At 35.3% G+C, this 16557-nt stretch overlaps 1 protein-coding gene across 1 annotated transcript; it reads left to right on the top strand.

The window, feature by feature from the left end:
• Positions 1-6898: 6898 nt before the first annotated feature.
• On the top strand, positions 6899-15839 carry LOC133286162 (protein TIC110, chloroplastic-like). Its single transcript, XM_061483540.1, has 16 exons — positions 6899-7440; positions 7642-7701; positions 7847-7970; positions 8082-8150; positions 8253-8351; positions 8950-9016; positions 9514-9578; positions 9719-9813; positions 10103-10230; positions 10338-10438; positions 11172-11388; positions 11621-11775; positions 12542-12667; positions 12758-13750; positions 13850-14126; positions 15287-15839. The coding sequence occupies exons 1-15, from the start codon at positions 6989-6991 to the stop codon at positions 14084-14086; spliced, it is 2988 nt and encodes a 995-aa protein (XP_061339524.1). The 5' UTR covers positions 6899-6988; the 3' UTR covers positions 14087-14126; positions 15287-15839.
• Positions 15840-16557: the final 718 nt, after the last annotated feature.

Here is a 16557-nt window from a genome sequence, read left to right as displayed (position 1 = left end):
CACTCACATAAAAGTAAAAAGTTCCATTATTTACGCGAGAGAAAAAAATAGTATAAGCAGAAAAAATTTTCTACAATAAAAGTAGAAATATTTTTCCTAATATGTAATTATGAGAGTTTCACTTCATGCTAATACCCGAAGGTGCTTGTGTCCTTGAAGTATGTGAGCATATCAAATTTTTCCATTCAAGATTTGAATCATACACAAAATATATAATTGAAAAAATAAAATTGTTTGGGCGACGTGCTTTTTATTTTCCTTTCATTTTTCAACTGATCTGTTGGTTGGGCTTTTACACGTCCGATCCAAAAGCGTCAAACCCAATAGGTAGTTCATCAGGACCTATTACGGTCAAGTGGATAATTATGTGGCGGTTATAGTTAAATCAATTATAGTTGGTCAGGGTTAGGTAAAATACAAAGAAGTTAGTTACATGATTGTATACATTAGGGTTGACAAAAATGAGCGGGTTGGCTCGTAACTCATTAAAAATGAGTCGGGTTGAGTTGACAAAAATAAGCTGCCAACTCGAGTCAACCTGTAACACTTCGTATATATCTGGTAATGTTATCATATCATCGTATTAAATTGCGCTAAATTAAAATTGCGGAATATCTTTTTCTTTTCATTTATGACGTCATTATCATTACCAACTTGCTTAATTAATCATTTAAATAAAGTCATGCTTGTATGTAAATTGTAAAAGACAGCTAACTGAAATACCTCATTAATTAAAATAACAGATATATGTCTCTAGTCACGGAACTACAACACGTAGACTGGACCAACTAGCAGTTTATACAACTCAAGCTAAAAATACTAACAATATAGTGGCATGGACAACTCTCATGCTCACCCAAATAAGGCAACAAAGCCCAACAAGTCTCAACATAGCAACAATATAATATAAAGGCGGAAAACATAAACAGCATCTAAATCCAGTCATGCCAGCATATAACCAGTAATATCATCAACTAAGCTCAGGCCTCCTGCCGCCAGAGGCATCAGCCCCCAAATTACCTGAACCTGAAATAAGCGCCCCCAAACGTGGGGTGAGATCTCTAAATAAGAAATCTCAGTAAGACAAGGGGTCCTCAAGGACTCTTCCGCCCCAAGCTCACTTACAAGTATAATATAAGTTCAAAACCACTAATTTCAATGCATGTTCATGTTAAGGCATATATATCATGACAGTATAATCTCTTGCTCAACGAGCTAAATACTATAATTCATTAATCATGTGATGTATGTAAATGCGGTTCGACTGGCCAGGGAACAAGATAGGGATTATGCACGTCTGCGACCCATCTAAACATAAGATTCGCAGTCTTATGCCTTACACACCAGAGTCAATGTCTGATCGTGTAAGTGACAACATCACTTTCATACACTACATGTCTTACACACCACTGTCTGATTGTGCAACTAGTCAACAATTAACTTAATACATCTCAGGCATATATCAATGCATATTTCATCTTTCATAAAAGCATACCATGCATATAAACCACCCTCCCATGGAGGTCGGTGGAACAAACAACAGACTAATCCGAGGACACGAAAGCTTACCTTTCAAGCTAGCTATCCCAACCAAGAATCCAACCCAGCTCAAGGTCCAAACTCAGCATAATCACAATCTGTTTTGGACCGATAGATATATCAATAATCATATACGACAAGCACAAGACACAAGGACAACATCTTTCCTTTACTTTTCATGTCTTAAGACTTCTCACAAAGCCACAAGTCCTTAATCACTTAGATTCTGACTTAGTTAATTATTACAGAGGTTCAACTTAGCCAATCTAGGGTCCACAAACCCCAAACATCATTCTGTATAAACAGTGCAACTATTGTTCTTCGAAAACCCAGAATATCCGGATATTCCTCGGGAACATATCCGGATATCACATATCCGGATATTTCTCTTCCAATATCCGGATATCAATATCTGGATATCCAGAACCCCATATCCGGATATCCATATCCGGATATCCAGAAACCCATATCCGGATATCCATATCCGGATATTTACAGCCAAATATCTGGATATTTCGCGACATAATGCAGTTTGCATTTTCGCGAAGATATCCCTTCAAGGTTCCATTTTTAACACTTTAAAATGTTAAAGCATGCATCTTTAAGTCCATTTAGGTTCACATATCAGTTGGTTACTTGTTTAACTCATTAACATGCAAAGACATCACCTTTAAACCATTAAAACTAAAGATCAAGGTTAGGTAACTCACCCCAAAGCTTAAAAAAGAGAAAGGAGTGCTCTTGGAGCTCACCAACAGCTCCTCAAGACTGACTATACACAGAGCACGAAAATGGTTTGCAAGACTTGGTCTTTCTCCACCAAGGTTGACACTTGGAGCTTCAACAATCAAGACAATGATGGTCACAACACTCAACCAAAACAACCAGCCCTCTCCCTTCCCCAAAACAGAGACAAAAACTCAGTATAAGGCTGGCTCAACCCTTCCAAACCACTCTACCAAGTGTTTGCCAAGTAGAAAGAAGAAGAATCAATGGAAAAATAGGTAACTTGGGAGGTTTTTCATGCAAGAAAGCCAAGGAAGAGGATGACCAACAAGGAGACACTCACACAGTAGCCAACTCACGCTTAAAAGCTGGAGAATCAGCCTAGGATTGTGTGAAATGGTCTATTTATAGGCCACTTAAATTAATCACACAATATTAACTTTAATTCCTACGCTTAGCATTTTAATCCCAAACTTTGGATTCTTAACCTACTCAATTTTACAAGAATTATCATATTTTTATTTTATTTTTCGGAGCACCTTTCTGGTACGTGCTTTTCATAGCCAATATCAGTTTTTTACACCAACTCTCATTATTTTAACTTGAAACTCGTTTTCACAGTCCTACATATTATTCTAGGAATATTCATGCACTTATTATAATTTTTCGGGATACTTTATCGATACGCATTTATACCGACTAGCAGAACCGGTATCTGCGCTTTTCGTCAGAAAAGCGATTTTCAACATTATTAGTCACTTATTATAATTATTAAAGCCTTATAATAATTATTAGGGTCAATTATGGAATTATCTCATAATTATCTAATTAATTTCCTTAATTAGCGGTGCGGGTTCTTACACAACCCGACCCCAACCAGCTCGGGAAAAAACTAGCCAACCTGCGGATTAAACGGGCTAGCTCTCGAGTTGAGTTTTTTTTTTTATAAAAAATATAAAATATAATATACAAAAAGGACAAAACCCACATATCCTGTCATCGCCTTTCTTCCTTCTCTAAACCTAAGTCCCTAATCTTCTCACATTGCTCCTATTTTTATATTGTTAGGCTGTATTGGCTCTGTTTGGTTCAAATATCTTACCCACTTGGTAGCAAGTGGTTCTGATTATTTTTCGATGTTGGTGCAAATTTGTTGGAAGAAAATTCGAAGCTAGAACATTTTGCATTTACTTTTCATTCTGCAACCTTTTGTTTAAGCTGATGGAAGCCACATAGCTGGTGCATTAATACTACAAGTTCATTTAAATAGGATTAAAACGAGCCAACCCGCGAGCAATTTTCGAGCCAACCCATAAGCCAATTTTCGAGCCAACTCGCGAGCTATTTTTTTATGTTAAACCTACGAGTCATATTTTTTAGCCAACCCGCAAGCTAACCCTAACCCGACTCGGGTCAGATTAGGTTGAATTTTCTGGCTCGTTTTATTTTTTGAGCCAACCCTAACCCGGCTCATTTTTTTCGGGTTGCACGCGGGTTGGGCTGGTCGAGCTGGGTTGGCCCGTTTTGTTAACCCTAATATACATGCATGATTTCTTCGTCTTCCTCCATCAGTGGTTTGTTGGGTCACTCGAAGAATAAGTGTTAATTAGAAGTTTTATGGATACCTACCTCGTTATAAGAAGCCAAAGTAGCATGATGCAAACACTTGCATCAATCACATTTAAGATGTAGCACTTCAATTAATGAGTGAGTCTTCATTTTGGTTGACTGCTCAACAACATTGTTGAGAAATAGAAAAAAACAGCAATAACAGCAATAACGTGATTGGACAATTTGTGCCTACGTCCTCAACAAATTGTTTCTCCCCTTATCTGATATGATTTTCAAGGTTCCTTTCACTTTAAATAACAGTTGGTACAATAAATCAGCCAATGATTTTAGCCTTGAATCAGTGATATAAAAATAATTATTTCCTTTTATTCTTACAAGATTTGTGGTTGAATTACAGATTATATTTGGATCAATTATTTTCCTAAATCTTCTCTTAGAAAATTGTCCATTATTTCCTTTGATTTCTCCAACATTCCCCCTCCAAGTTGATGCAAAGAGTTCGGTCAAGGTCAACTTGGCACTGATGTTCTAAAAAGAGGCTTTAGATAGAGCTTTTGTGAAAATATAAGTTAATTGGTCTTCACTTCTAATGTAAGGAGTTTCAATTATCTTTCTCTGAACCTTCTTACGAACAAAGTGGCAATCCACCTCTATGTGCTTAGTTCTTTCATGAAACACAGGATTTGAGACAATATGAATAGCCGCTTGATTATCACATCACAGCCTGGTGGGTTTGGATGACATTTTATTTGTCAAGTCACTAATGAGACTCTGAAGCCAAATAAGCTCACTAGTAGCAGAAGCCATAGAACGATATTCAGCCTCTGCACTGGAACGAGCTACTACACTTTGTTTATTGCACTTCCATGCGACAATATTACCTCCCACAAAGGTGCAAAATCTTGAAGTGAATCTTCTGTCAAGAGGGTTTCCTGCTCAAATCTACATCTACATACCCCAGAATTTTTGTATTGTTGTATTTTTTCATCCAAATTCCCTTCCTAGGACAACTTTAAGTATCTAAGGACACAGTCGACAAGATTCATGTTGCCATGCATGGGTTATCTTGTGCATAAATTGGGTAATGTTGCTCACAACATATTGTAAGATTCCACACCGTTAAATTAGGAATTTAAATGATTAAATATGAGTTTGAGAAATAATTTCATAATTGACCTTGAATAAATATGGAAAGACTTAAATAATTGTAATAAAGTCGTGATAACGCTGAAAGTCGCTTTTTTGATGAAAGTGCAGATACCGGTTCTGCTTCACGGTATAAGAGCGTAGTGATGAAGTATCTAGAAAAATTACAATAAGTACATGAATATTCCTAGAATAATATTTACGTCAAGAATGTCAAGTTTGAAGTCATAATAATGAGTATTGGTGTCAGAACTAATACCGACAACGTGAAAACGCGTACCGGAAAAGTGTTGCAAAAGATTATAATAAAAATATGTAAAATCCTAGAAAAATGGCTAGTTTCAGAATATGAAGTTTGAGATTAAAATGATTAGCGGAGCTATTAGCGCTAATACCGACGGATTAAACTTAAGTGAACTATAAATACTAATCGGCACACTCTTCTAGGTCAGAATTTCACTCTTCTACATGTGATTTTCTGGTGCATTGGCTGCCACCTTCTTCATTGCAAAGTTGGAGCTTTTCTCCTTTTCCATTTCCAAGCCCAAGACTCCACCTTTTACTCTTGAAAATCCTTCTCCATCATTGTGTAGACTTGTAGCAAGCATTGAGGGTGTGGGGAGAGTGTTCTTGTGAGCTTGTGGTTCTATTCGAGGAACAATTGTGAATTTTAGTTAAACTTTTCATGTGTTAAATCAAATTCTTTTACTGCGAATTTCATTTTAGCAAATTGTAATAATAAATGACAAATTAAATTTAGTCATTTACCTGATAAAGTACTCAAACTCATAAGCAATAAAGATCCTTTTTCTTTTAGGGGGTGTTTGGTATGAGAGAAATTTTTTATTACTGGAAAAAAAAAATTCTCCGAATATGATGGGTAATTTTTTTTGGCTCGGGTAAGTTACAAAAAGGTGTTTGATAGGCAAACAATTTACTGGGAAAGTTGAGTTATTTTTACTAATGCTATGTTTGGTTGATGGTGAAATATTGATGAAAATGTGTTATGATATTACGAAATTATCCATAATGATGGTCAAATAATGTTAAAATATTAGAATGATAGTAAGCAAACGTACGTTGGTATCCATTGTAGTTTTCAAAATTTTTGATTCCAAGAAATTTTGCTGAACCTCACTCCTCTCTCCGGCATTGGGGACTCGGCTTAAAAAAATACTACACTTCAGATTGTAATTTTTTTTTTCCATTGCGCAGTACAAAACGAAATGCATGGGAGGAATATTATACTGATATTCTCTAACTTGAAAACATACCAAACGGGGTTAATATATTTTACCTATACAACTTTCCCTACATTCCTATCAGATTCTTCGTACCAAACAACCCTTTAAGATTTTTCGCTCTTCTACGTGTCATTTTTGTCATTGTATAAACTTTTTTTTTTTCATTAATCTAGAACATTTTCATGGTAATACAATACGAGTGGATTATATTTTCCAAAATATTATTTTAATATTTCTTCTAATATTTAACAATAATATATAAAAATATTAAATACTCTTAATATATAAAAATGAATAAATATTAAATATTTTCTTTATGGAGAAATATTACAAAATTGATTAAGAGGTATATACAATTATTGTTTCTAGGGATAGTTTATTCTATTTATTATTTTTTCTGCCTACTTTTGTCTATCACTTTAAAATACCATTAGATTAGAATCTTAATTAACATTTATCTTTCTCTCTCTTCTTGAGATTTTGATCTAACGACATTGAAAGATGATAAATAAAAGTAGATAAAAAAATAATAGGTAAAATAACTTATTTGTTATTTCCAATATATTATTGGGGGGATTTTAATGATTGGAAATGATCATTCGTAGAAGTAAAATGACCCATTTAATCGAAAGGTCCATTGAAGATGCGATCTTTGCTTTTTCTCACTATCTTCTGTTTCGTTAAACCCTGTAATAACTGAATCCTCTCTTGTTCTGTAACAACCACACTCCCATCTTACGACGTCGTTTTTGGAGGGAGCTATGAATCCCTCGTTCACTCTCATCCCTTCTTCACAGCATCACCGTTCCCTCCTTCCTCTTCCCTTCACCCCTCTCACTTCAAAACGACGCTGTTTTAGAGTCTCCTTACCACGTTGTTCTTCCGCCTCCTCTTCGCCGCTGCCAGTCCATAAGGACCTCACCGGAGTTGAGCTCCTCGTCGACAAGCTATCGCCTTCGCTGCGGTTGGCTACCTCCGCCGCTGTCGTCGCCGGCGCCATCGCCGCCGGGTACGGTCTAGGCTCCAAGTTTGGCGGAAGCCGTAATGCCGCCCTGGGCGGAGCCGTTGCTTTGGGCGTGGCCGGTGGCGCCGCCGCATACGCTCTGAATGCGGTTGCTCCGCAAGTTGCAGCCGTGAATTTGCATAACTATGTGGCCGGGCTTGATCACCCTTCCATGTTGAAGAAGGAAGACATTGATGGAATCGCCAACAGGTTTATCTGAATTTCTGTTAATTTTTTTCATTAAAATGTGTATCTAAGTTGGAACTTATGGATTCAAAGGTAGTTTTGGTCCATTATCAATGATGATAATTAGTCATTTTAATTGATTATCAGTGAAATGTAATTTTTTTTCTTATATTAATTTTTGTGAATCTAATTCTTTTGATTCTTTTATAATGGCTAATTTTTTAGGTATGGTGTGAACAAGCAGAATGAGGCATTTAAAGCAGAGATTTGTGATATATATTGCCAGTGAGTGACAAATCAAGTTTCATATCTGTGCATGAGTGTATGATTAATTGCTATGATGTTTCGTGAGAAATAAGTTGTGATTTTGTTGTATATCTGTTGAACTTCAGCTGCGAGTGATTAATTTGCATTTCAACTTTACATTCAGGTTCGTGTCGTCTGTGCTTCCTCCTGGTGGTGAGGAACTTAAAGGTGATGAGGCTGACAGGATCATCAGCTTCAAGAATTCTTTAGGAATTGATGACCCGGATGCGGCTGCTATGCATATGGAGGTATTCTTGGGGTATATTAATTTGTGTCCATGTCTATGGAGAATGAGAATGTATATTATAGTTAAGGGAAGGTGTTGCTTATCTTACTGGTTTGGTGCTTGTTGACCACAGGTTGGTAGGAAAATTTTCAGGCAGAGGCTTGAAGTTGGGGATCGTGAAGCAGATATTGAGCAACGCCGGGTAAGTCACTTTTACTATTATCTCAAACAATAGATTGAAATACCTTTGGGGATTTAATTGGATACTTGGAACTTGACCATTGTTAGTGAGTCTCCAGTGCAGGCATTTCAGAAGTTGATTTATGTGTCAAATCTTGTTTTTGGAGAAGCATCATCTTTCCTTCTGCCTTGGAAGCGTGTTTTCAAGGTCACTGATTCCCAGGTATATTAGCCAATATTGTGTGCATTGCACGGATAGTTATTTGAATTCCAGTAAAATATAAATTAAAAGAGAACAAATATTTTAGAGAAAAAGTAAAATTATAAAAGAGATTTTCATAATTAATTCAAATAGAATGGAAAAAGTAAAGAGTAAAAATAAAATATTTAAATTATAAAGAAGATGTGCATAATAGTTCAAAAGAATTTAAATTCAAATGTAAAAGGAGAGAAGTTAAAAATGACATGTCACTCTTCATGGAAGAGTACATTAAGAGATTTAACAACTCCCAAGAGAGTGGACTTTAATTTGGTATATAGGGGTGGATTATTTATTTGTTACTCACTACTCGTGTCATGTGTAACGTGGTTTGTATTTGTATCATGCAATTATACTAGGAGCATAACTGTTTTATCATGTATGGGTGTTTCCCCGAAAATGAAGAACTGACATTTTGCTGCCAGAATTGCATATTTCCACGTGTGGCAATGCTGACATGAATATGGTCTCTTTTCTGATAATATTTATATGTTCTCATTATCATTTTGTTTGTTATTCTAGTTTTTTTTATTTGACCAGATGGCAATAATATATTTTCTAGGTTGAAGTAGCTATACGTGACAATGCCCAGCGATTGTATGCTTCCAAGCTGAAATCAGTTGGCAGAGGTAATTTTGTAATACATCTAGACCTTGTTGGTCTTGTTGTAATGAAGTGGTTGACGCACTAGTTGATCAGTTAATCCTCAAGTTAATTTGTCATAATTTGTTTATACAACCTCTTTGCAAAAAATGCAAAGGTAAGTTTGCATACAATTGACCTTCATCCTTACTCTTGCGAAGTTGGAGAGTCTTGTGCATTGGGTTGTCCTTTTATGTTAAAATAATCATATGATGCTTTTGCATGGATTTTAAGAAGCTAGTTTGGTATACTTTTAATTGGTTGCAAATTATACTTTTCTTTAGTTAATTATACATGTGTCTATCTTATTAAATGAAGCCTTAAGTGTTCTGGTAGTATTCATCTGATATATTAGAGTATATACTGAGTTCTGTAATTCTCTAAAATAACTGTTATTGAAACATTCAAAATTATTCCATAGTAGTTTTTAGAAGTAGTGAGCTGATTTTGCTTCCTTTAGTGCTAACTAAGTATCGCTCACCAGATATTGATGCAGAGAAACTTGTTACGCTTAGAGAAGCTCAATGTTTGTATCACCTTTCTGATCAGGTTCATTTTCTTTATTTCTTCTTTCATAAATAGAACTTTAAAATGCTTCTATTGTGTAAACATTTCTCTCACTATCACAGAGTTCCTTGGAGGTGGCATAATCTATTATTATAAACTAAAATGGAATTTTCCTCTTGAAGCTTGCTGAAAACTTGTTTAAGGAGAGTACAAGGAAATTGGTTGAGGAAAATATTTCAGTAGCACTTGATATACTTAAATCCCGCACTAGAGCAGCGTAAGTTTTCTTAAGTGTATCTTATAGTCATGTTCTTAAACACCCAATGTTGGTGGATTTTCCTAACTTCGGCTATTCTTTTCTTTGAGAGATTTGATCGTTGCAGGTTTTGATTAGTAGTTGAGCTTGTGAAAATTGATGTTGCAAAAATCCTTCCATATGAAATATTGAATTTTGGAGATGCTTTTAATTGCAATCTGTTACCCATGTTTTGTTTAAAAAAATTTATACTTGCAAGCAATTTGCGCATGTAGAACTTTCCTCTTCTAATCAATTTGAAAAATTTCAGCCCTGGAGTCAGCCAAGCCGTGGAGGAGCTTGATAAGACATTGGCATTCAATAACTCACTCATCTCATTAAAGAAACATCCGGATGTCGATCGCTTTGCCCGAGGTGTTGGCCCAGTTTCTTTACTGGGTAAGCTTCCTCACTGATTTTATTTTATGTATATTTTTTTTCTTTTCAACTTCAATTATTGAGTAGAAATTTTTTAAGTTGACTCTAGTTCATCTTTGGTGACAAAGGTGGTGAGTATGATGATGACGGAAAAATAGAGGACTTGAAACTCCTTTACAGAGCATATGTTACAAATACTTTGTCTGGTGGTTGCATGGAAGATAATAAGGTAAATGGCCACTGATTCGAACATAAACTATGGATTTTTTTTTTATAATATCATTTTTTTGTTGAGAAACTAGGATATTTTGAAGTTGAGTTTGGGTAAGTGTTTTCTTGAGGAGGAACATTTCAAGTTTTTAATTGAATATTAAAAAAAAAAGTGTATGGGAACATTCAGAAAATTGTTGGATATTTGGTAAAGATGAATGGAGTAAGGTAGCTGTAAATTAGTGCTCTATGCTTTCTTATCTTCTAATTTGGCTCCTCAATACTTTCAATAGGTGCAACTGTGGATTTAATTTTAACCATTGATATAAGTTGAAGCTATGTCTATAGTGAGACTTCCGGTCCTTCTTTATTCTCTATTCTTTGCCTTATACTTTTTCTCTTTGGCACAGTGCAAAGCCTGATTGAATAGGTTGATTAGAGTTATATCCTTGTTGCCCTCAATCTCATTATAAATATTTCAATTAAAGTAGAATTTGTTTTCAACAAAATTGTACATGTTAGTTGTTTGCCATGTTTCAATGCTAATGGGTTTTCACTTGTGGGAGCCTTTAGATATTGTAAATTACTTCTCGGGTCCTTACTAAATTGTTTATAGTCTTAAACTCTGGTAGTCTTTTAACACTTAAGATGTACAATCACAAGATTCCCCCTGGAATGTAGTTTTGTTTTAGTTTAAAACTCATTTATTAAAGGTAAATATTATTTTCTAATTTATTTATGATATATTTCAGCTTGCTGCACTAAATCAGCTGAGGAATATATTTGGGTTGGGTAAACGTGAAGCAGAAGCCATTAGACTTGATGTTACATCAAAAGTATATCGCAAACTCCTTGCACAGGCTGTTTCAGGTGGTGATCTAGAAATGGCAGATAGCAAAGCAGCATTCCTTCAAAAGTTGTGTGATGAATTGCACTTTGATCCACAAAAGGCCAGTGAAATTCATGAAGGTAACTTGTTCTATGTTATCTTTTCCATGTTTTGGGTTAGCTGGAATTTTACGTAAGTAATGCCAGAATTTTGAACACTTTGTGTTCTAAGATTATATTTATGTGATTCTTAAACCTAAGGTTGCAACAGTAATATTTCAATTTTGTATCTGTTTTCTTAGTTGTTGTGATGTTTATCTTTTTGCATGATATCTTATTTTATCAAAATCTAACTGTAATGACTTGTATTAAGAAATCTACCGGCAAAAGCTTCAGCAATTGGTGGCTGATGGGGAGCTCAGTGAGGAGGACGTTTCTGCTTTGTTGAGGTTACGTGTAATGCTCTGTATACCTCAACATTCTGTTGAAGCAGCTCACTCAGATATCTGTGGCAGTTTGTTTGAAAAGGTACTATGTTTCTTTCTTCTTCTCTAGTTCATTGGTTATATTTACTAAATTTGATTCACCCATTTTGTGACAAACTGATAATGCGTCTTCATCTCATTTGTTGTTTGAGGCACAAATCTTGTGCATCCTCTGAGACTGATAGATTAAGGTTTATCCACGGTAGTTGCTGGCTGCTGACATATCTAACTAGAAATTAATTAGAATGGTTTGTAGCTTCTAGGAGGCAGGGGCATGGAGGAGGTTTTCTCCACAGAATTGTTGTTTCCTGCCATTTATTTCTCTTTTGAGGACAGTTTTTTTTCCCCTACCCTCTATTTGGATTGGTAGAATGGTAAGACACATTTTCGTGTGGTGATGATACACTTTATTTAACTGTAGCATGGAGATGGAGACCCTGAAACAGTCTGCTTATATTTTATCTTTTACATGGGTTACTTATATTGTCATAGTGTTTGCACTTCATATTGTCAATATTCTCTTGAAATGTGTTTCATTCGGTGCTGTTAATCTAAAATTCTTGTAGTTTAATTAGGTTCCGTTTTCAGTTTGAAGACATGTATCTACTTGCTATTAAATCTGTGTTGGTTTTGATTCTCTTACATCCAAGCTGAAAAGGAACACTTAATTCATAGTTGGTTGATTATGTTATGCAAAGAAATTAAGGTATTCTTTTAATTTTTCTGTGTTGTAATGTAAGGGTATATATATTTCAATTCATGCCTGATATATTGAAGAATTTGAATTAATAAGTTGTTTTCTTGAATAGGTTGTCAATGATGCAATTGCATCAGGGGTTGATGGATATGATGCTGATATCAAGAAATCAGTAAGAAAAGCAGCATATGGCTTGCGACTAACCCGGGAGACTGCTATGTCTATTGCAAGCAAGGCCGTGAGTACCATTTGTCAGGAAATATGATGGTAATTTATGAGGATTTGAAACATGTTTAACTTTTTTTATGCTATTTTTATGACACTACAGGTAAGGAAGATATTTATTAATTACATAAAACGTGCACGAGCAGCTGGAAATCGTACAGAGTCTGCTAAAGAACTCAAGAAGATGATAGCTTTCAACACATTGGTTGTGACTGAGTTGCTGAAGGACATTAAAGGGGAGTCAGCTGATGTATCAGCTGGGGAGTCAGCTGATGTATCGGATGAAGATCCTGTAAAGGAGGACGTCACACAAACTGAAGATGAAGAATGGGATTCTCTTCAGACACTTGAGAAAATAAGGCCAAACAAAGAACTTGTAGCTAAGTTGGGGAACCCTGGTCAGACAGAAATTACTCTTAAAGATGACCTTCCTGAAAGAGATAGGACTGATCTTTATAAGACTTACCTGCTTTTCTGCCTAACTGGTGAAGTGACAAGGGTTCCATTTGGTGCCCAGATCACTACTAAAAAGGATGATTCAGAATATGTTTTTCTAAATCAACTTGGTGGGATTCTAGGTTTGAGTAGTAAAGAAATAGTGGAAGTACATAAAAGTCTAGCAGAGCAAGCTTTTAGGCAACAAGCTGAGGTCATTTTAGCTGATGGACAGTTGACAAAGGCCAGGGTGGAGCAGCTTAATAGTCTGCAGAAGCAAGTAGGCTTACCTCAAGAATATGCTCAGAAAATAATCAAGAGTATTACCACTACCAAAATGGCAGCTGCACTTGAAACTGCAGTAACTCAAGGGAGGCTGAGTATTAAGCAGATAAGAGAGCTTAAGGAAGCCAATGTTGAGATAGACAGCATGGTATCTGAGAACTTGAGAGAGACACTCTTCAAAAAAACTGTTGATGATATTTTCTCATCAGGCACTGGAGATTTTGATGAGGAGGAAGTATTTGAAAAAATCCCATCGGATCTCAACATTAATAAAGGGAGAGCAAGAGGCGTTGTTTGTGAGCTGGCACAAACTAGGTTATCTAATTCACTCATTCAGGCCGTGGCACTATTAAGACAGAGAAATCATGAAGGAGTGGTGAGTGATTTTCTGAAGCTTTATTTTCAGAAAACTCTAATATATTTCTAGATTTGATTGTGGATAGTCAATTGTGATTGCTTCTCTCCTTTTGCGCAGGTTTCTTCACTCAATGATATGCTGTCTTGTGACAAAGCAGTACCCTCACAGCCCCTCTCATGGGAAGTGCCAGAGGAGCTTGCTGATCTTTACACTATATACATGAAGAGTAATCCAACTCCTGAAAAATTATCTCGTTTGCAGTATTTGTTGGGCATAAATGATTCCACAGCAGCTGCTCTTCGGGAGACAGGAGAATTGCTTAATAATACTTCGGAGGAAGAGTTTATATTCTAAGTGTTATAACAAAATAGTTAGCAACATGCATATTGGAGAGGTAACGAGCCCCCCCCCCCCCCCCCCCCCCCCCCCCAATTCACCAATTTTTATTTGCTATTTTTTGTTTAAAAGTGAAAGAGAAAAGAAAATCATGATATAGATTCTTGGAATAGAGATGACCGCAGATTTAGATGTCGACGTTAGAATTTCAGATAGCCATTATATTGTGATTGTTCAATTTCATCAGTTGATGTTCTGTATATTGAGTGTATATGTTTAATAGGAAGGCAGGCTGCACTGAAGATAAGACTATTGGCATGTGTGTGGGAAAAATGGGTTATTTATCTCATGAAAATTAAATGCTAGGAAGGTAGCAGCACAGCATTTGAAATAGGGGAGGCGATAGTAATTTAAGAATGGTATTTATATGCATGACTAGTCATGGTACTATTTTCGACTGTATAAGCCTGCCTGTATGGTTTGTAAAAACAAAATATGTATTTGCTAGTTATTTTATTCTGTTCATAGTTCAATTTTTCATTGTGAATATAGATACCTATTTATTTTTTAATACGATAAACATACATTTTATGACGTAATGCAACTTATTTTCTTTATGAAGATATCATGCATAGATGCACTTATTATTTCTGTGGGAAGAAATTAGCGAGATGCTCGTTTAACACAAGTGTTGTATCAGGCTACTAGAACGTGGGCTGCAATGAAGATCCAATAATTTTTTGTTTTTAACTAAAAAAGGATTCAAAGTTTTTATTCCACATGAAGCAGGCTGAATTATGGGATACATTATAGGGTATTGTATTAAGGGTATTGTATTAGCAAAAAAATCGTATGTTCTTTTCATTTGATTTTTTTTTTTAAGTTAGATTTTCATTATATATATTTTGCCTTCAATATTTCTAGTAATTTCAAATTATTGATAACGAGAAGTATATGGTATTTGCTGTCATTTTAATTTGTTCATCTTTATATATCTTATTTGATACATGATATATCTTATTGTAATAATTGAATAAGTATGCATAACTTCTATAGTTTTTCTAGTTTTATAATTCTCATATTATTATGTTAACCAAGGAAACATACTTAATTACATAGAAGAAATTAATAGATTATTCTTTTAGCTGCTTTTCTTTTTTCCTTTTGATTTAATCTTTAGCTTGAAGTTCGCAATTTGAAGCTTCTGTATACTTGCAGAGATACATTCTGAAAAAGGAAAGTGATCAGAACTGATTTTACAACTGGGCTGACCATGTGATCTTCCTCTATACAAATGGCCTGGATCCTTCTTGAGTCAAAGCATCTTGCAGTTTGGAACAGCTTTAATTCATGGGTCTTCAATGGAACAAGATGGGGGGTGTACCTGCAAGACATTCCGACGCTCAAGTCAGTTATGGTTCAAGCAGGTTTCAATTATGTAGAAGAAGATGTGTACCTTAGTGTGGATACATATATATTTATAGTAGAGAGATGAACATCTTTGCAAGTGGTGAGACATACTTGGAGATGAAGTATTCAGAAAGATGTAGAAGGGGCAACTTGATGTCATGTAGTTTTTAATGTTGAGAAGCTTGCTGTTATTAAGGAATCTTTGCTGTCATAAGTTTTTACTGTTGTCCAGCTTGATGAGTATTGTGATAGAGATGAGGTTGCTTTAATATTGAGGAGCTTGTTATCATGTAGCCTTTTATTATTGTGGAGCTTGTAGCCTTTATTGACTAAGGCTTTGCTTCATTGCGAAGATTTTTGATTTGGATCTTGTATTTTTATAATATATATCCAGATCAGAAAGTATTTTCACTACTTCTATATTCTATAGACATTTTCAGGACTCTGCATACTGAAAAAATTCGATCCATTAATTATTATTAAAGTTAAACAAAAGTATCCATCTAATTGCATTTATTCGATTTTTTCCTGCATGATTAATATCACCTGAGTTCCAATTTTATTTTGTTTTTAAGTAACGAATACACACTAAAAATATGGCCATGAGAGATAGAGAGAGAGCCAAAAGAAAGATGTCAACCATGAGTTAGTGGGATGTTGGGCAAGGGTAAGTAGGTTGTCGTCGTTTTGCTTTTTATTTTCCATTTCGACTGCTACCTTGCAAATTCAAATGAGTAGTGGAAAGAAGAAACCAATACTCCATCTCTATCAATATGAGTTGTATCACAAAGGATAAATGGTGGTGGGCCTCGCATGAGACGCTCGTTGAATATGCTAGTGCTAGTGACGTAAGTAAAGTCCCTATATGTATATGATGTAATGCAATAGTAACTTAGACCTCTCACGAACCAGATTTAAATATGAATCTCTTGGACCAATTTTTTTATATAACGTTTACTTTTCTATTATTACTAATATTATCATACACTTGGAATGTTCTGAAGTTTGGCAGATTGGCATAGAACTTGGTTGCCAAGTTTTGGAAATAATTTGGCTGACTAATTTGATTCCTTCAATGG

The sequence above is a fragment of the Gastrolobium bilobum genome, unplaced genomic scaffold (genome assembly GCF_033153095.1).
Source record: "Gastrolobium bilobum isolate Gb01-03AN ecotype WA unplaced genomic scaffold, APGP_CSIRO_Gbil_v1 utg26470, whole genome shotgun sequence".
NCBI lineage: Eukaryota > Viridiplantae > Streptophyta > Magnoliopsida > Fabales > Fabaceae > Gastrolobium > Gastrolobium bilobum.
The sequence above is the reverse complement of the archived record's forward strand: the minus strand, read 5'-3'. Positions and strand labels throughout refer to the sequence as shown.

Bases quoted from the DNA above. Each gene is read 5' to 3' on its own strand.
- LOC133286162 (XM_061483540.1), top strand. From the start codon at position 6,989: ATGAATCCCTCGTTCACTCTCATCCCTTCTTCACAGCATCACCGTTCC. The intron at 7,441-7,641 runs GTTTATCTGAAT...CTAATTTTTTAG, and splicing joins ATTGATGGAATCGCCAACAG to GTATGGTGTGAACAAGCAGA. The intron at 10,439-11,171 runs GTAAATGGCCAC...GATATATTTCAG, and splicing joins GTTGCATGGAAGATAATAAG to CTTGCTGCACTAAATCAGCT.